Consider the following 19,223-nt stretch of genomic DNA (forward strand, 5'->3'; position numbering starts at 1 on the left):
TCCCTGACGTGTGACCGGAGAAGACAGCATGCATTGTCAGCTGTCCCTCTGGCTTTCCCCTGGGTGACCTTCCTTATTTCGCCCTAGGGCCAGGAGGGTAGGGCTAGCAGCTGCCTGACTGAAGTGTGGGTCAGAGGATGTGGGTATGAGTGTCAGCCCTCACCACTGGTCTGTGTGACCCCTGGCCAGCCACTGGTCCTGTCTTTCCCCTTGGGATGAATCCCAAGTCCTTCCACCATGTCACCAGCTTCACTTCTTGTCCCTCTCCCCGCGAGTCTTTCTATCCCAGTGGTCCTGATTGCCTGCATGGGCTTTCTCTCGGTCCTGGGGCGCGCCGTGCTCTCCTCCCCGTCTCCGGCTCGGGCTTTCCCAGGCTGCTCCCTCCACACCTCCGCCTCTTTCCTCCGCTCGCTACCACTCCAGCTGCAGGGGTAGCTCACCCACGGAATTCAGATCCTCCCCAGGATGTGCTCCGGACACTGTCCGAAGCCGTAACTGTGGATCTCACATGTGTCTTCCTTGCCTCACTCGGAGCTCCATGAGGGCACAGCGCCAGGCTCTGCTGATTGCCGTTGACCTGCTAAGGGACTCCACGCTCTGTAACATCTTTTCTAGCTCCAAATGACACTACTTTGTTCCATCGCTTAACGGTAGTAATGAGGAAACTCAAGGCCAGAGCAATTTTTTTTTTAAAGATTTTTTATTTGAGAGAGAGAGAGAGAGCATGGGCAGGAGGGAGGAGTGGAGGGAGAGGCAGAAGCAGACTCCAGCTGAGCAGGGAGCCCAACGTGGGGCTCGATCCCAGCACCCTGAGATCATGACCCAAGCTGAAGGCAGACGCTCAACCGACTGAGCCTCCCAGGCACCCCAAGGCCAGAGCAATTATAACCACTTGTGCAAGTGATCACAGCTCACGGGCAAAGCCAGAGCTAAAACCTTGACCTCCCAAAGCCCACACCACTGCCGAGCTCTGCCCTGGACAACTGACAGCCCCCCCCAGCACCACCACCAAGGCCATCTCCCAGTGGGCTGACATCTGATCGGTGATCAGTCAGGCAACAGGCCTATTTGGCAGACTTGGTATTTGACAGCTGCTATGAGAAAAACCACCCCGGGGAGGCGGAGAGGGGGCAACCCCTCACCCCTTCCCTGCCTCTGCCCCACCTCGGAGCAGGGAGCCGCCGACTGTTTGGTGCCGTATTGGAGAGCCGAGTGTGCATCCTGGTGGACACGTCGGGGTCTGTGGGCCCCGCCCTGCAGCAGGTGAAGACGGAGCTGATCCTGCTGATTTGGGAGCAGCTGCGGAAGCACTGTGACAGGTGAGAAGCAGGGGCGCAAGCGGGGGGGCGCAGTTCGCGGGGCTTCCCTCTTCACCCTAAACGAGTCCTGGAGGCCTAGCTTGTTTGAGCAGTAAAGAACACCACACCCTGTTGCAGAGGTAAAGCAGCTGTTAGAAATCCATCTCGAGCCCGGGGACCATTGCAAGCAGAGCCAAGGAACCACCAGGCGGCCTTGAATTGTGGATTTCAGCTGAACTTGATTTTTTTTCTTTTTTAAGATTTTATGTATTTATCAGAGAGAGGGAGGGAGAGAGAGTGAGCACAGGCAGACAGAATGGCAGGCAGAGGCAGAGGGAGAAGGGGGGCCTGACGCTGTCCTCGGGGTTCCTTCAGCCAGCCATCTTCTAGCAACTCCCTTTCACCGCCTCTCTGCACCCCCCCTCCTCGCCTCCCCAGCTTCAACCTGCTCAGCTTTGCGGAGGACCTGCGACTGTGGCGGGACACTCTGGTGGAGACCACTGACGCGGCATGCCACGAGGCCATGCAGTGGGTGACCCGCCTGGGCGCTCAGGGCGGCACCTCCATCCTGCAAGCGTTACTGGCAAGTCCTCCCACGGAGCCCAACCCAGCAGCCGACCAGAAATACCCTCACCCCCTATACGGATACAGCCTGAGGCTTTCAAATTACAAAGAGCAGTTTGAGATCGAATAAGTGTTACCTTGTTTCCTCTTCGGAACAGCCAAGGAAGAAGAAGAAAGGGATTCTTGTTCTCATTCTATAGATGAAGACACAGAGGCTCAGAGAGGTTAAGGGACTCGCTGGGGTTAACCAGCCAGGAAGTGGGCTGTGCTCTTTCTCCTAAACCTTGACAGCCCCTTGGTCTGAAACATTGGGGTGGGGAGGGATGTGCTCTTGCTCTTCACGGACAAGGCAGTGGGATCCAATCAGACACGCAGCAGGCAGCTGGTTTGGGCCCTTCCCGTTGAGCACCTGTCCCTGAGCCAGACCATCTGTTTGTGCGCACTCTTTCAGAAAGCTTTCAGTTTTCCTGATGTGGAAGGATTGTACCTCCTGACTGACGGGAAGCCAGATACAAGCTGCAGCCTTATTCTAAGCGAAGTCCAAAGACTCAAGGAGCAAAGAGATGTGAAAATCCACACCATTTCCCTGAACCGCTCAGGCAGGTAGGTAGGAAGGAGCCAGGTCCGAGCTGTGTTCCTCTCGGGAACACAGGGCTGCGTGTGTGAGGGCCAAGGTCGGAGCGACTTGCCCCATCCAGGGCCTCCCCTTAGACCCTGATCTCTCCTCACCCCAACCCGTAAGTGAGAAAGGAGAAGGGCCCTGGCAGGTGCTACCCCAGAGTAAAGCCCTCTGTCCGCATCCGAGAACCCATCTCCTGACTCCCTCGAGCCTGGAAGCGGACACGCACCGATTCCCACGGGCACACCCGGTCTTCTCCATCCTGATCTTTCTCAGGAGCCCCCTGGTGAATGCTGAGGGGCAAAGAGCTCAAAGTAGCATCGTGATGGTTGTTTTTATAAACCATCACTGTAGAGGAACATGGGTTAGACCAGAGAGATTCTGCTTCTTTGGAAAAAGACTTTAATGTCACTGGCAAAACTGTGTTGACTTGGGTGCGTGTTTGAGCTCTGTCTAAACCACGTGCTCCATGAAGGTCACACCCGTGTCCCCACCAGGCCTAACCCGTAGGAGCAGGCACCAGCTAGATTAAGGACCGTGTGCCTGCTGTGTGTTTCCATGCTCACTGTTGACAGCAGTCAGTCCACTTCCTGCGGCCACTGCCGCTGCCCATAAACTGACAGGGGCTGGACCTGTGATGCTGACTGTTCTCAAGGGCAGAGCGTCCAGGCCCGAGGCTGACCCCAGACTTGAGCTCCCCACAGTCTGGAGGTGCCACAGGGAATTTGCCTGGTTTTCGCCAGCTTGGTCCCAGCCCCTCTGTTCTCCCGACTAGGACAGCAGCTGACTTCCTGAGAAACCTGGCCGCCCTTACTGGGGGCCGCTACCACTGCCCCGTTGACGAGGACACACTCCTCAGAATCCACGGCCTATTGACCAAGGGTTTCGTGGACGAAAGGGTAGGTTTGCGGAGCCACGGAGCCGAGTCTGTTCAAATGTCTCAATATAATGTCCACAGAGGTGGGTTTCTTTCCCCCACCTCCCTTAACTGGAAAGATCTCCACTTCTCTTGTGAGACCAGGAACTACTGGCTAGAAGGGGTTCTGCCTCCCTGCTGCTCTTCCTCTAGGCTGGCTCTCCTCAGGGTGGAAAGAAGCAGGGCATGGAGGTTTGTTTAATAACAGAGCAGTTCTGGGGTGCCTGAGTGGCTCAGTCAGTTGGGCTGAATCTCTATTCTGGCTCAGATCATGATCCCGGGATCCCTTGATTGAGCCCCGTATCGGGCTCCCAGAGCCTGCTTCTCTCTCTCCCTCTCCCATTGCTTGTGTTCCTCTCTTGCTGTGTCTCTCTCTGTCAAATAAATAAAATCTTTAAAAAATAAAATAAATTAATTAAATCTTTAAAAAAATAACAGAACAGTTCACGTTCACTGAGCATTTACTTTGTGCACAGTCATTGCTTTATAGAGGCTACCCCTTTCAATCCTCTCAAACAATACTATACCCATTAAACAGATGAATAAATGGGCTCAGCAAGGAGTCGGAACACACCTAAGGACGTGGCAAATGGTAAAGCCAGAGCCCAGACACCCACACTGTTAACCTCTGTGCTTTGAGTCCTCCGTATTTCTGTCTCCCGGTGTTCAGGTCACTGAAACAGATCCTCAAATGATCGAAGTAGTAAATCTAGTAAAGTCAAGGTTTCCATCACGCATGTGTGATAAGAGGAAACTACCCATCATTCTCTTCTGAGCAAAAAGTTATGCACATGTTTCTACCTTTTAGGAACATGGTGCTGTCAGTTATAACATTTTCAGGGCCACAAATTATCAAGTAAGACAACCAGAACTCCAGATTTCTTTTTGGTGGTTAAAGTACATCTCCCAGGATGTGACAAAATTTTTGAAGTCAGTGCTTTGCGTGACTCCTTTATTCAAGTACCTCTTCTAGGGACAAACATTACAAATAGTTCGGAAAACAGAACAAGTCAAAGTAGTAAATATTCACCCATGTCCTTACAACACAGGAAAACGAATGGACAGTATTGGGAAGGTCTTCAGATTAATGCCTCGACAAATCAGAGTCTTTTAATAGTTTCTGGATACAGAATGGGATCATTCTGCTCTTGCCGCCAAGGGCAGAACACGGCTTCCTCTCCTCCTTACGTTCTCTTGCTGATTGTGAGAATTTGTGTCTTTAACCCTAGTCTCTAGAATTCCATTGGTTGACGTAATGAAAAAAGCATGCCTGCGAAGCTTGGTTTTACTAGAAGGAATAGGGAAAGGAAAGAACAGATTTTACCAAGTAATGGTGACGTAAGGAGCAGGTCCCACTTCTGCTGGGAAGAGAGGGGCTGACTTCAGTGACGTTCAGTGAGCATCTCGGGTTACCACTGCCCACCCATTCTCCGCACAGACCCTCACACACCTTATCTCAAAGTGTCCCATCTGCAGAATGACTGCCTTGGCAGGTGGTGAGCTCTTTGTCCCTGGAGGTATGTAAACCAAAGCCTCTGGATTTCCTGCATTGGGTAGAAGGCCACATTTGATTAACTCTAAAGTTTTTCCACTGAGATTTCAGGTTGCATCCAGTCATTTAATGGATCTAACTTCACGTTCATTTCCCCTTTCCAAGGATCCCGTGTTGCCACCGTTTGAAGGAGATGATTTAAGGAGATTGGCCCAGGAGATCACCAAGGCCAGAAGATTCCTCTGGAAGGCCCAGTCCTTCAGGTATACCCTTCAAGCAGCCCCTCCCATCTGCCTTGTGGCTCTGGGCCACCCAGACCCCGGGGGCCTCCTCGAGACCAGATGCCCCTTGGTTATGGGAGCCTTCCTCCAAGAGCTCCTGCCCTGCTTCTCCCCACCAGGCCCAGAAATCTGGGCATCAAGAAGGCCATCTTGCTTCCTCTCCTGTCCACTAGGTCCCAACTCCAGAAGAAAAACAACAAAGAACCAAATGTTACTCCTCTTTAGACAAGTGTTCTCAGGTAAGAGGAGATGATCGCCTCTCCGTCTTGCATATCCTCCAAGGGCCACACAGCATGTCCTGTTTCATAGTAATGGCTATGGGGGAAGGGGACTAGAAATGATTCCTCTATACAGAAACACCAGCCTACAAATACTCACTCACTGAGCATACATTGGCCCTGGGAAAGCTGTAACCCAGTGTTCGTGCCTAGGAAACAGGATCCCAGGCTCCAGGGATCCTGGGAAGCTGAGGGAAGGAAAGCTCTGTCATCCTGGGTCCACCCTAATTTTCCTGCCCTGTCCCCAACACCCCCTACACTCCAGCCACAGAACTGTCACTCCCTGGGAAGCTCTGCATCACGCCCTGCCTGGGACACCCTCTCCCCACCCTCTGCCCGGTGACTCCTGCTCATCAGTGAAGATACAGCTCCAATGGCATCAGCTCCACTGTGAAGAGGCCCCTGAGACCCACCAAGAGCTGGGACCCTCCTGCCTTCCTTCCATTGTGTCCTGGCCAGACAACCCTTTTCATAGCCATGACACTGACCACTTATTACACCCAGCACTCCGTGGCATGCTTCCTTGCTTCCCTGCCCACTTTTCTTGACTGTGTGCTCCCAGGATGAGGCTGGTGTCCTATAACCATCTCTAGGTCCCCAGGACCTGCCACGGGGCTGATGGAGTAAACTGTGAGCATCCTGCTTGGTTGTGGAAGCTCAGCTCTAGAAACCAGCCAGAGCGTGAACCCCTCACTCTGTGCTTCCAACCACCCTGGTCCATGGTGAGGGGAGGTGCAGATTCAGCCTCAGCCCATCTTGGGAAAAGAAACAAGTGGGGCTTCCCACCTGCCCCCTTACCTGTTCAACCGAACTGGATTGCAGGTCTGCTCTGGAGCCAAGTGCAGAGAGAGAGAGAGAGAGCGCGCTGCTCAAGCAGGTGAAAACCAGGCTGCGTCTGCTGGGCCCAGCCCTGCTGTGTACATATGAAGCAAATATATCATGTATTATGTGGTCTGGGGTTACTCCTGAGACGAAAAAAATGGCTTGAATTTAATTAAATGATAACCCAAATGAGTCTTAAGCTGAAGTGATGATTGGTTCGTCTATGTGTGTGTGTGTTTATACATTTTTGGTGATATAAAATTTTATTAAAAGATTCCTATGAGGGACACCTGGGTGGCTCAGTGGGTTAAAGCCTCTGCCTTCAGCTCAGGTCATGCTCCCAGGGTCCTGGGATCGAGCCCCACATCGGGCTCTCTGCTCGGCCGGGAGCCTGCTTCCTCCTCTCTCTCTCTCTGCTTGCCTCTCTGCCTACTTATGATCTCTGTCTGTCAAATAAATAAATAAAATCTTAAAAAAAAAAAAAAGATTCCTATGAGGGAAAAAAAAAAAGATTCCTATGCAGGGGTGTCTGGGTGGCTCAGTTGGTTAGGCCTCTGCCTTCGGCTGGGGTCATGATCTCGGGGTCCTGAGATCAAGCCTGGCATCGGCCTCTCTGCTTGGTGGGGAGCCTGCTTCCCCCTCTCTCTCTGCCTGCCTCTCTGCCTACTTGTGATCTCTCTGTCTCTGTCAAATAAATAAACAAAATCTTTAAAAATAAATAAAAATAAAAAAGATTTCTAGGAGACTATTCATAAGAACCAAACATTTTTCATATTTTTTCATAAAAACCCCAAATTGGAAACAACCTCCATGTCCATCACTGGTAGAACGGACAAATACATTGTCATATATCTGTACGGTCTGATACATTTGTGAGACATTTGTACCGTGTACATTTCTACACCACAATTTAAAAAATGTGAAATATTTAGGATATTTGTCTTTTTCATTCAAAAAGATGCCTCAATCTTATGAACAATGTCAGGCTGGCAAAAGAAGAGTACACAGTGTGCAACTCCATTTACATCCTGTTCAAGAACAGGCAAAACTCTCGGCAATAGAAGTCAGAATAGTGGTTAGCCTGCCGTCAGAGGCATAGGGGGGACATCTGGGGTGCAGGAAATGTTCTAGATCTTCAAGAAGGAAGTATAAATTCATCAGTTATTTAAAACAAACAAAGCCAAGCACGGTTCACTGAGGCTTGTCAAGTCACAGCTTTGGCGGGTCTCCCTGCTGGGCCCAGGGAGGCAGCAGTGACCACAGCCCCTGCCTCAGTGGATCTCAGTCTGGTCACTGCCTCGGGTGCCGCCCTTCCGTGTCACCTCTACAGACACAGGGAAAATGGCCTCTGGGGTTTGTCTTGCTTTGCTGGTGTTGTCATGGCAAAGTACCACACACCGACTGGCATGAAACACCAGGAACGGACCGTCTCCAGTTGAAGAGGCTGAAGTCAAGGTCCGGCCAGGCCTCCGCGCCCTCCCAAGGCGCTCGGTTGGGTCTGTGACGGGCCTCCCTCCTGGCTTCTCGGGCTTCCTTGCCTTGTGGCAGCGTCACTCCGATCTTCGTGTGATGCGCTCCCTGTGTGCACGTCTGTGCCCGCATTTCCAGCTTCCACGAGGACATGTCCTATTGGACTAGGCCCTGCTCTCTATGACCTTTTTTTTTTTTTTTTTCCTGCAGATCACAGGACTTTATTAAGAGGCACTCAGCGGATATCCGGCGATCTGTTTATGACCCTATTTTTAATCCCATCTGCAGTGCCTGTTTCCAAGGTCACACTCTGAGGTACGGGGAGGGGGTGGGGGTAGGATTTCAACACGTTAATTTGGTGGGAGTGGGGCAGGTACACAATTCAACATAACTACTGTGTTGTAAACAGAGGGGAAGGGGGAAAGAAACATTGTTTCTTGGGGTTCTAGGACCCCTGTGCGGCAGGATAGGCCTGGCCTGCAGGGGCTTTGCGCCCTCTCCCCACCAGCAGCTAAGCCCCCTGCACCCCCTCTCTGTTTGACCAGCCTCAGTTTCCCCTCCGTGAGAGCCTGCGGCCGCCGTGCCGCACAACGCACCTGTTCACGCGCCGCGAGCTGGAGGCGGGGAAAGGGCGGTGCCGGGCGGGCGCGGGGCGGGCGCGGGGCGGGCACGGGGCGGGCACGGGGCGGTCCCGGATCCCAGCCCCGCCCCGCTCCGCCCCGCCCGGCTCCGCCCCGGGAGGCGGCCGCCCCGCTGCGCGCGGGCTCGGCGCGGAGACGGTGGGCGCAGCGCCGCGAGCACGCTGCGCCGCGGGAGCCTGGCCGGGTGAGTGCCGCGGGGGCTGCGGGAGCAGCGGAGGCAGGGGGCGCGGCGGGCGGGGCGTCCGCAGAGGACACGCCGGGAGCTGCGGGGCCGGGCTGCTCTCTGAGTGCAGAGCACCCTCTCCGGCCCGTCCCCACGAGGCAGTATGGACAGGGTAGGTCCCTGACGCCCCTTCCCCAGTTCCTTTCACCAAACCCCACTTTGGGTCCCCAGTGACCTGGATCCAGGCCGACCCATTTATTGAGATGCCATCAAAGTTCGTGAATGTTCTCTGAGCCCCAGTTTCCAGCTCTGGGTGATGGGAACAGTAGCCTCCAGTGCCCAGGACTACCAGGAGAATACAGTGCCGTCGCGGCTGGGGTCAGCCCGGGGGTCCCAGGTGCAGAAGAGCTCTTAGCAGTCAGCAGCGGCTTCGACCTGCGGGCGCCGGCACTGCTCCCGGTGCGGCAGTGAACGAGGCCCTCCAGGAGCAGGCGTGCGGGTGGTTCGCCAAGGGCTCTGGCATCTGGGCTTTCGTGACCACCCCGTGAGGCGGAGGGAGCAGCCAGGATTGTTTGGGTCCATGTTACAGCTGTGGACATCGAGGTGCAGTGAGGTTTTAAAGCTTTTGCCTAAGGGCACAAGCCACGGATGCCCGGTGAGGACCTAAGAACCTCCCATTTTAAGCACGAGACAGATGTCAAACACAGGGTTTTAGTAGATGAATCAGACCATCATTCATTTAAGCCTCTATTACCCAAGATAATAGTTCTTTCCTTTGTTCTCAAGTGGGTAGCAAATTATGGGCTAAAAAAACTGAATATGGAAATCTCCAGATACATGGGTCCCAGCTGCACTCATCAGAAGTCAGTCCAGGGGCTGGTGGCAGCCAAATACTGGTGTGTCTCCCCACTGTTAAACCCATAAGTTGTCAGCGTTCGCCAGCGTTCGTGCAGGGTGGGACCGGGTCCCTCCCCGGCAACTTTGAAGAGCAGGGCAGTGACAACGAAGACTAAATGATAAGAGTCCCTATAGCTGTCAGGGTCCCGGCCCCACGACACCACCAGCAACAACGATGGGGCTTATCACTCAGTCACTCGGTTCTTTTCTACACCCAGTCGGCATCATGCAGGCCAGAGACACCTGTCTCTGTCCACAGGGCCGGGCCAATGGCTGGCCCCCCGGACACCGTTGCTGCCATGGTTACTGGCAGTGATGATTATCTGGCCCCTGGTGCCCACCCTGTCCTCAGGTGGAGTGGGGGTGGGCATGGGGTGGGGGTGAGACGGTGGTGGGGACAGTGACTGCCAGCCCGGCTCATTTGGAGTCTGGAGTGAGGACAGCAGGACCCTCGGTGCCGGACCTCAGGATTCACACACCTGACCCTGAAGCCAGCAGAGGGCTTGGACAGACCTGTAGTGCCAGCCCCCTGCACAGCGGGCGGGCCCGGGAGAATCGGAGGCAGCAGCTTTCAGGGGAGAGGCCGCGCGACACTTGGAATGGCACGCCAGTTTCTGAGCACAGGGCCCTTTTGGATTGTGGATTCCTTCTCCTCATCTCTTCCCTCTATATTTCTCCTTCTCTCCCTCCTCTGCCTTCCCCCTCTTTCTCCAGGAAGCCCTCCGTCCCCATCTTCCCAGTCACAAAGCAGTCACCCCCCAGTCTGGTGAGGTTCCCCTGGGCCTGATTGGATCTGTCTTTCTCTGGTGCTACACAGGAACTGGGATTTGAGGGAACTGGTAGAGAAATCAGGAAGGCTTGGTGTAAACTTCAGCCATGAACTGTGACTTTGGACCTCAGTTTCCCCAGCTGTAAAGCCCAAGGCCTGACTGCCTTTGTCTCTGACTTTTTCTAAGGGAGGCAGCAGCACCTTGAAAGTTCTCAAAATTCTGAAAGGGGCAGTTTCCCTGGAAAGTCAGAGTGTCTCTGAGCCCCACCAGGAGTTCCCCTTAGCCTGCTACTCCACATGACTTTAGACAACTCAAGAATATCCTTTCTTTTGTTTTTCTCTGCAGGTGGACAGATCCCTCGGTCTGCACGGCTTAGGAGAGGATGAAGGCCAACCCAGCAGCCTCCTCCCCGGAGGCCTGCAGAGCTGCAGGCCAGGGTGAGAAGGGCTGCCCTGTCTGCCAGGCCTGGGGAGGAGTCTCAGGCCTAGGGTCGGAGTCAGGGCCTGGGCCTGGGCCAGGTACTGCTTCAGGATCTAGAGCAGAGCCTGCTACTGTTCTGGGGCCTGGTGCTATGTCAGGACCTGGGCCGAGGCCTGGTGTGACTCTAGAACCTGCACCAGGGCTTGGTGCTGTGTCTGGACATGGGCCAGGGCCTGGTGTGGTTCTGGAAACTGGGTCAGGGCCTGGTGTGTCTCCAGAACCTGGACCAGGGCTTGGTGCTGGGTCCAGACACGGGCCAGGGCCTGGTGTGGTTCTGAAAACTGGACCAGGGCCTGGTGTGACTCTAGAACCTGGACCAGGGCTTGGTGCTGGGTCTGGACATGGGCCAGGACATGGTGTGGTTCTGGAAACTGGACCAGAGCTTGGTGCTGGGTCCAGACCTGGGCCAGGGCCTGGTACTACATCAGGACCTGGGCCGGGTCTGGGGCCTGGGGCAGGAGCTGGGTCAGTCTCTGGGCCGGTACCTAGGGCAGGAGCTGCACCATTACCTGGACCAGGGGTAGAGCCTCGGCCCAGAAGGGGGTCTGGAACTGGGCCCAAACCCAGTGAGCCAGAGACAGCCACCACATCAGCCCCGCAGCTAAAGACTCAGGCCACACACATGCAGGCCCCACGGCAGAAGGTTCTGGTGACCGGAGGAGGAGGCTACCTGGGCTTTAGCCTGGGTTCCAGCCTGGCCAAGAGTGGCAGTTCTGTCCTACTGCTTGACCTCCGCAGACCGCAGTGGGAGCTGTCTCCGGGGACCGAGTTCATCCAGGTGCAGTGATAAGCATCTCGGGGAACGGGTGGGGGCCCAGCTCATGGTGGAGGTGTGGGGACAGCGTCTGATGTGCGGCCAGTGAAAAGCACAGGCTCTTGGAGTGGGACTGTTGCAGCCGGGCGACCATGGCCACAAGGCTCTACATCTTGGAGCTTCCGTGTCCTCATCCAGGGAAGGAAGGCTTCACGAAGGTCAATGGGGAGTCAGTGAGACAGCGCACTTAAAACAGCCAGCACAGCCCCTGCGACTTAGCTTGATACATGGGGCCAGTGACGCTGAAGCCAGTGACACTCTGTAGAATCATCTAGTACCTCCTGCCCCCACAGCCTCTCCTACAGGAGCTTGGCCAGGGTCAGGGGACCAGGGCTGGGACCTGGCAAGATGCACAGTTGGTATCTCTGCCTTGGACCCAAACCTCCGGTCCCCGTGTCTTCCTGCTCTGTTTCAGGCGGATGTCCGCGATGAAGAAGCCCTGTACCGTGCCTTCGAAGGGGTGGACTGTGTCTTCCACGTGGCGTCCTATGGAATGTCCGGTGCTGAGAAGGTGAGCATACAGCAGCTGGAGTTAGACAGATCAGGCTTCAGATCCTGGTTCTTCCCACGTACATGCCCCCTGACCCCATCTGCCACCATGCCGCGTGTTCGTTATCACCCTTCACCTAAACCAGAAAAGTCTACAGCCAAACCACCCTGAGCGCACCCGATCTCGGCCGATCCCGGAAGCTAAGCAGGGTGGGGCCTGGTTAGTACTTGGATGGGGGACACCTGATCCAGGAAGGACTTACACGAAACCCTGCCCACATTTTGCAGCCATGGGGCCAAATGCTAGTTCTGTCACTTTCCAACTGTGGGACCTAGGGCGAGTTAACCTAACCTCTCTGAGCCTCTGTGTCCACGTCTGGACTGGCTTTCCCGTCAGAACCTCCTCAGTGTGAGGGAGCCTGTCCGAACACACAGAGATACCCTCAGGCTCCGAAATCACACTACGCCTACACTGGCCGCTTTGTTCATAATAACAAAACACAGGATGGAACGGAGAAGCCAGTCCGGTAAGGACTATTTAAATAACTTCTAAGGTATCCACACACTGAAGTTCTATCAGAATGTGCTGATAACAGAATAATTTCCATGGCACAAAAACAGTGTTTGGTACCCTCCTGTTCGTATTTTTAAAAAAAGGAAGAAACTAGGATAAATATTTACACGCTCATTTGTATGTGTGTGCTGATATTCGTTAAGTATAGATTTCTCTAGAAATACCCGGACTGTGACAGTGGTTGCCTCTGCTAGGGGGTTGGGGGCAGGCTGGGAATCAGGAGTGGGAAGGAAATTTCCTTTTTTCTGTACACCTTTTTCACTGTTTGAGGGTTTTAAAAAAATATTCTATTTATTTAATTTAATTTTTTTTTAGTTGGTTATTTATTGAGAGAGAAGGAGGGCAGAGGGAGAGGAGCAGAGAGAGAGAGAGAGAGAATCTCAAGCAAGTTATGTGCGAGGCACAGAGCCCAACCCCGGGCCCCACCCCAACACCCTGAGATCATGACCTGAGCTGAAACCAAGAGTCAGCCCCCTAACCGACAGAGCCACCCAGATGCCCCCATTTGAACTATTTTTAACTTTGTGATTCTATTACTTATTAAATAAAAAAACTCATAGTCTAAAAATTGAGACAGAACCCACCTCCTGATCATTGTGAGAATTAAGCGAGGTGTAAAGGCTTTGCCCTATCCCGGGGAACACAAGCAGCTTTCTCTGTGTAGACAGGGTGTTTTTATTTTCACTCTGCACCCCGACCTCGCTAGAGCAGGGACCGTGTCACCCCTGTCCAACAGCCAAGGAAATCCAGACTTCCAGAGTGAGGAAATGACCCCACACATTTTGGGTCCCTTTTCTGTGTCACACACTGTCCCAGGGTCCCAGGTCCTCCCGTGGGTGTATTCACTCCTACTGACCGCCCAAGGGGGTCTGCCCTCTCTTTGCAGGCTGGGGAGCGGAGGGCCAGGTGGGAGATGAAGCTGTGTGCTGGCCTCCCCGGGGAGGGGGGCGGATGGTGGGCCCAGGGCTCCTGCCCTGCCTGCGGGCCCCTCAGACCCCTGCTCCTGAGCCCAGACCGGACAGTCTGCATCCCCGCCGGGCCCCACCCGAAGCCCAGCCTTACCGCCTTCCACGACCAGGCCTGAGCGGCACCACGACTCTCCTACCTCCCTCTTGTCTTTTAGCTGCAAAAAGAGCAGATTGAGTCTATAAATGTTGGAGGCACCAAACTGGTGATCAGTGGTAGGCACTCAGAGCTCCGTGTGACCTGCTGTGTGTTTCCTGCTCTGTCCCCTTTCCTGCCACAGGCCCAGCTCTGGGGACAGGGCAGGGGGACAGAGGGGGATCCCTCCTCCCCTCCCCTTGCCCACGCCAGCAGAGGGCCTGTGGGCAGCACATCTTCACTGTACTGTGGACCTGCCCAGGCCTCCATTTGGGGTGGGTCAGCATGGCCACAGCATGTCTGGGGACACAAGCAGCACAGGGTTTGCGTTTCAGGGATTTGGGATTAGAAAAGTCAATGAAGCCCCAAAATACAAGACCCAAACCTGTGGCCTCTGGACATGTCTTGCCTTGTCCTGTTTTTCTCTCTGATTCTAGAGTGTCTTTTTTGTGTGTGTCCCCTTCGAGTGAGACTTTCTTCAGACTTGTCCCCAGAAAGGTAGATCGGGGGCTACGGCCACCCAGAGAAGGAAGGAGTGAGCCAGCCTGGCCCCTGGGGCCCCACAGAGCAGTGACGTGTCCCACACCCCTTCCCTCCTGAGCGCCTCTGGATTCTGGGCCGACCCCAGGGCCAGGATGTGTGTCCAAGACGGGGTCCCAGCTCCTCAGAAAACTCCCACTCACATGGGCTTTGTGTGTGTGTGTGTGTTGCCCTGTGCCCTGTCATTGCAGTTTGTGTCCGTCGGCGGGTCCCAAGGCTCATCTACACCAGCACCGTCAACGTCGTTTTCGGCGGGAAGCCCATAGAACAGGGTGATGAGGACTCTGTGCCATATTTCCCACTGGAGAAGGTACCTACCTTCCAGGAGAGGAGGGCAGGGCCACAGGGCCTGGGACACCCCCCCACCACCACCAGGCCGCAGGGTCGGGATGGGTGGAAAACGGGTCAACCTCACAACTCAGGGTGAGTCCCAGGAAGAAGGGGTCCCCAAAACTGAGTAGCACAACCCATCTCCTGTTTCCGCGGGTCACGCCAGCAGCAGGGGTTTTGAAATCACACAGACCTGGCCTCCAGCCAGCCCAGCCACATTCGACCTGTGGGACTCTGCCCAAGTCACCTTCCTCTGAGCCTCTGTTTCTTTAGCTGGGCCTGACCACTCTGCCCCAGGGGGGTGCGGTGAGCAGGAAGTGGGATGTTATGGGGAAAGCCACGAGCGCTACAGAACTACACGGGAGAAGTCTGTTCAGGCCACATGCAGCATCCGCCCGCATCCCAGAGCAGGCCCTGGGGGCCGGCAGGAGCCTCCCCGAGTGGAGGGACCCTGCTTGTTGTTACTGCTCCACACTCTGCTCCTGTGGCTCCTACCCCAGGGGAAAGGAACGGCCCTGGGGCTCAGGACTTGGCCATTTCCCAGGGGGAGGCCCCAGAATCCCACCCCTGGGTGGTCTGAAGCAGAGGGGCCGGCCCGGTGCCAGCAGGGGCGCCGAACCCTGCCCCGGTGGCTCTCTTGTCCCTGTCCCCCGGCAGCACATGGACCACTACTCACGAACCAAAGCCATCGCCGACCAGTTGACCCTCATGGCCAACGGAACACCTCTCCCAGGTGAGTACCAGAGTGCATGGGGGGGGGGGGCGTCTGGCTTTTAGCTTCTGTGTCTCTGAGGCTCACTTTTCTTGGAAAGGACAGCTCCCAGCACCTTCGTCACTCATCACTCCACAGATGCTGAGCACTTGCCGTGTGCCCAAGTCCCGAGAAAGTCCGGTCCAGTCTCTGCCCTCGTGTTACTCACCGTCTTGAGTGAGGGAAAAGGCCAGATAGAAGTGGGTCTTTATTCTGCCACGTAGGAGAGGATCCAGTTTAAGTATGTTCTGTAGGTTAACAGAGTGCAGAATCCTGAATATGGGATGAGGCAGAGCAAGGCAGAAGGCCCATGCAAGCGAGGGCTCTAAGGCTCCAAGGTCAATAAATTACTGGATGATACGGCTGCGGCGCCCTCCTGTGGTCACAGAGAAGCAGTGCTAGAAGGGGGATAGGTGGGCCTCTGGGCAGCTCAGGCAGCGGACTCTTGACTTTGGCTCAGGTCCCGATCTCAGGGTCCTGGGCCTGAGCCCTGCGTTGGGCTCCCCGCTCAGTGCGGAGTCTGTGTCAGGATTCTCTCTCTCTCTCTGCCCCGCCCCTATGGCACGCTTTAAAAAATCTTAAAAATCTTTTAAAAAATCTTTTCTCTCTGTCCCCCCCAACTTGGCACGCTTTAAAAAATCTTAAAAGCAAAAAAAGAACACAGAGAAGTGTCAGTATGACACAGTGACTGTTCCCACACCCTGGCTCAGGCCGAGGTGAGTTCAAATCCAGGCCCCACCACCTCCTACCTTTGTAATGTGATCTTGGGCAATATACTTTTTTCCACGCCTCGGGCTCTTCATCTGTAACAAAACGGGGTTGATAATAGAATCCACCTGGAAGAGCTCGTATGAGAATAAAATAATAACAGGCACTGTTTAAAAAGGCAAAAAAAAAAAAAAAAAAGGAATATGGACAGTTTGCATTTGCCGAGCACTTCCTGGCCCTGTTTTATATGCTCATTTTTTTTTAAAGATTTTATTTATTTATTTAACAGACAGAGATCACAAGTAGGCAGAGAGGCAGGCAGAGAGAGAGGAGGAAGCAGGCTCCCTGCTGAGCAGAGAGCCCGATGCGGGGCTCGATCCCAGGACCCTGAGATCATGACCTGAGCCGAAGGCAGAGGCTTAACCCACTGAGCCACCCAGGTGCCCCTACATGCTCATTTTTAAAATTTTTTTTATTTTTTTATTTTTTATAAACATATATTTTTATCCCCAGGGGTACAGGTCTATGAATCGCCAGGTTTACACACTTCACAGCACTCACCGTAGCACATACCCTCCCCAATGTCCATAACCCCACCCTGCTCCCCCCCAGCAACCCTCAGTTTGTTTTGTGAGATTAAGAGTCACTTAAGGTTTGTCTCCCTCCCAATCCCATCTTGTTTCATTTATTCTTCTCCTACCCCCTTAAGCCCCCATGTTGCATCACCACTTCCTCCTATCAGGGAGATCATATGATAGTTGTCTTTCTCCGATTGACTTATTTCGCTAAGCATGCGTATATATACATGCTCATTTTATGTGCAGAGTTCTCAGTAACGCTTCACATCCTCTGCGTGAACTAAGAACCTGAGGGGTCCCTGCTTTCCCAACTCAGGAGCCAGACTGATCCAGAAAAATTCCTTGCTGTCCAGATTATCACTATTCGCTTTCCAAAACCCAGAAATGAAAAAGAATCCGGAAACGTGGTTTCTCTTACTATCTAAAGTATAAAAACTCAGGAGCCAGGTAGATTTGAAGAGCGGCGGATGTTTGCAATGATGATCTGTGGATTTATAAAGGGGAGGCCGGGGCTGCGGGATGAACAGACGTCCCGAAGGTCCTGGAGCTGTTAGGTGGCAGAGGTGGGATTTGAACCCCCCACCGCCCCCCCATACCAGGAGGGTCTAATCTAACACCAGAGCCTGGAGCTGAACCATCCTGCTTCACTGTTGCCACAGCTCAGGAAGCCATCAAGCATGGGTTCTTTTCCCTAAAATCTTCCCCATCCTGCCCTGGCACCCTGGACCTGTCAGGCCTTGACCCCTGACCCCAGTGCAAACACTCATCCAGCTGGGTTTTCCCAGGGGTTTGGCGCTATGTGGTTGAATTCTCTTCTCTGCCTGGGGCCTTCCCTGGCCGGACCAGCAGCCTGCAAACCAGACACTTAATCCTTTGGCCAAGAATTATTTATATGAGCATCCCCAGCTTTCCGTGCTCAGGAGTCACGGATACCCTGGGCTCCGCCCCTCCTTGAGGTCGCTGCCCAGCGCCCCGCCGGCTAGTGTCCGCTGCAACCAGACCTCCCCCTGTCATGCCCAGGGGACCCAGAGTTTAAAATTAGCCGCAGACTGTTTACTGAAAAGCTCACCTGATACCTGCCTTCCAGGAGTCCAGCCATGGTCACCCTGGGTGATTTCCAGTCCCTGCGAACACAAGTAGGTCCCTGAGATTCTGCCTCTAACTCAGTGTGGAGGGCCCCGGTCTCTGACGCGGAGCCCCAGGATTGCCGATCTCAGCTCAGGGCAAATAGGACAATTGTCGGCAAACGTGGTGGCTTAAAACTGAAATGTCTTCTCTCGTGGTTCTCAGTTCACAGCCAGGTGTCTGAGATCAAGCTGGGCTGCTCTCCCTCCAAAGGCTCTAGGGGAGACTCTGCCAGTCTCAGCAGCACTGGTCTCAGCAGTGGCCCCCCGCATTCTTAGGGTCCACATGTGTCTTCTCTGTGAGTCTCTTACAAAGATGTTGGATTTGGGGCTCACCGGATAATCCAAAATGATCTCATTTTGAGATCCTTCATTATATCTGCAAAGACATGTGTGTCCAAATACGGTCATATCCGCAGATTCCGGGACATGGACCTATCTTTTTCGGGGGCCGCCCCTCAACCCACTGTATTGGCCTCATTGTAAAGTGGGGATGTTGGCGGGGAGGCAGTCAGGGTGTTTGGTTCTGACCAATGACACTGGCCCTGGCTGAGTTGCTGGGAAAAGGAACTTGTAGTAGAAGGATGTGGGATCGTTTTTGGGAAATATACTTCCAGAAAAAATGACCACCAGGGCTCGGAAAGGATAGGGTCGGGGCAGCCCCAGGGACTGGGCAGCAGGAGGTGGCGACCAGTCTCTTCAGGATGAACCCACTCGTAGGATTTCAGACCCCGGTGTCGGTGATGCTGAGTCACGTTCTTGGGTGTGAATACATCCTTGGCCCAGCTTGGGTCCCATGGCCACCACCTCACGGTGACACTTCTAGTGCATCCAGACTGACAGCCCCCTAAGACCTTGTGCAGAGAGAGAGGGGCCCCCAAGGGAAGACGGAGTGCACTGTAAAATGGGCACAGTTGACCCTGAAGGGAGTAAATGAGATGACGTCTGTCGAGTGCTGGGTGAACTCTCGTGGGCCGTGTACATCCGCACACCCAGGTCTTACCTCTGTTACTGGCCTGTGAGCATCGTGAGGGCAGGGACCATTTCCTGGTTATCCTTGGATTCTCGTCTTGGTTATCCTTGGATTCCCAGGACCCAGTGCTAGGGGTAGAGGTTGGGCATCCTCTGAATGTTGTTTGTTAAATGACTAACAGATGACTGAGAATAATTAATTGAATAAGGAAGCCCCAAGGGTCTGTGTTTCCTGCTAACCAGGCAAGGACCAGGAGGTCTGGACAGCATTTTTGTGTCTCCCTGCTGGACCACCCTTCCCCAGGCCCCTGACCTCCCCTCCCTGTATCCTAGGAGGAGGCACTCTGCGGACGTGTGTGCTCCGGCCCCCAGGGATCTATGGGCCCGAAGAGCAGAGGCACCTGCCCCGAGTGGCGGTATGTCAGCCTGGCCCTGGGCCTGAGGCTCAGGACGAGCCTGGCTGCTGTGGGAATGGATCGGGGCCCTTGCAGCCCGCAGTCTCTCTGTGGAGCAACATCGCGAGCCTGGGACTTAGTTCTGGGAGATGTCCC

The 19,223-nt window shown here is 54.4% G+C and overlaps 2 protein-coding genes across 8 annotated transcripts in view; both read left to right on the forward strand.

Moving 5' to 3' along the window:
• The window catches only part of VWA3A (von Willebrand factor A domain containing 3A), a 58,042-nt gene extending 49,676 nt beyond the window's left edge, over nucleotides 1-8,366 (forward strand). For 5 of the 7 annotated variants that reach the window (XM_059154410.1, XM_059154408.1, XM_059154407.1 and 2 more), the window contains 7 exons: nucleotides 1,175-1,319; nucleotides 1,737-1,885; nucleotides 2,318-2,465; nucleotides 3,257-3,380; nucleotides 5,055-5,152; nucleotides 5,344-5,409; nucleotides 5,714-6,463. In XM_059154410.1, the coding sequence (XP_059010393.1) occupies nucleotides 1,175-1,319; nucleotides 1,737-1,885; nucleotides 2,318-2,465; nucleotides 3,257-3,380; nucleotides 5,055-5,152; nucleotides 5,344-5,395 (716 nt within the window). In that variant the 3' untranslated portion in view covers nucleotides 5,396-5,409; nucleotides 5,714-6,463. Of the gene's footprint in view, nucleotides 1-1,174; nucleotides 1,320-1,736; nucleotides 1,886-2,317; nucleotides 2,466-3,256; nucleotides 3,381-5,054; nucleotides 5,153-5,343; nucleotides 5,410-5,713; nucleotides 6,464-7,950; nucleotides 8,056-8,285 lie in introns of those variants that run through there. The other 2 variants (XR_009349174.1, XM_059154412.1) reach the window with 2 other exon arrangements.
• A 62-nt stretch (nucleotides 8,367-8,428) lies between these two features.
• Nucleotides 8,429-19,223, forward strand: part of SDR42E2 (short chain dehydrogenase/reductase family 42E, member 2) — a 28,319-nt gene continuing 17,524 nt past the window's right edge. The window contains exons 1-7 of the mRNA XM_059154413.1: nucleotides 8,429-8,565; nucleotides 10,557-11,469; nucleotides 11,921-12,016; nucleotides 13,692-13,749; nucleotides 14,401-14,519; nucleotides 15,197-15,272; nucleotides 19,006-19,088. Of these exons, the coding sequence (XP_059010396.1) occupies nucleotides 10,594-11,469; nucleotides 11,921-12,016; nucleotides 13,692-13,749; nucleotides 14,401-14,519; nucleotides 15,197-15,272; nucleotides 19,006-19,088 (1,308 nt within the window). The 5' untranslated portion in view covers nucleotides 8,429-8,565; nucleotides 10,557-10,593. The remainder of the gene's footprint in view (nucleotides 8,566-10,556; nucleotides 11,470-11,920; nucleotides 12,017-13,691; nucleotides 13,750-14,400; nucleotides 14,520-15,196; nucleotides 15,273-19,005; nucleotides 19,089-19,223) is intronic.

The sequence above is a fragment of the Mustela lutreola genome, chromosome 17 (genome assembly GCF_030435805.1).
Source record: "Mustela lutreola isolate mMusLut2 chromosome 17, mMusLut2.pri, whole genome shotgun sequence".
NCBI lineage: Eukaryota > Metazoa > Chordata > Mammalia > Carnivora > Mustelidae > Mustela > Mustela lutreola.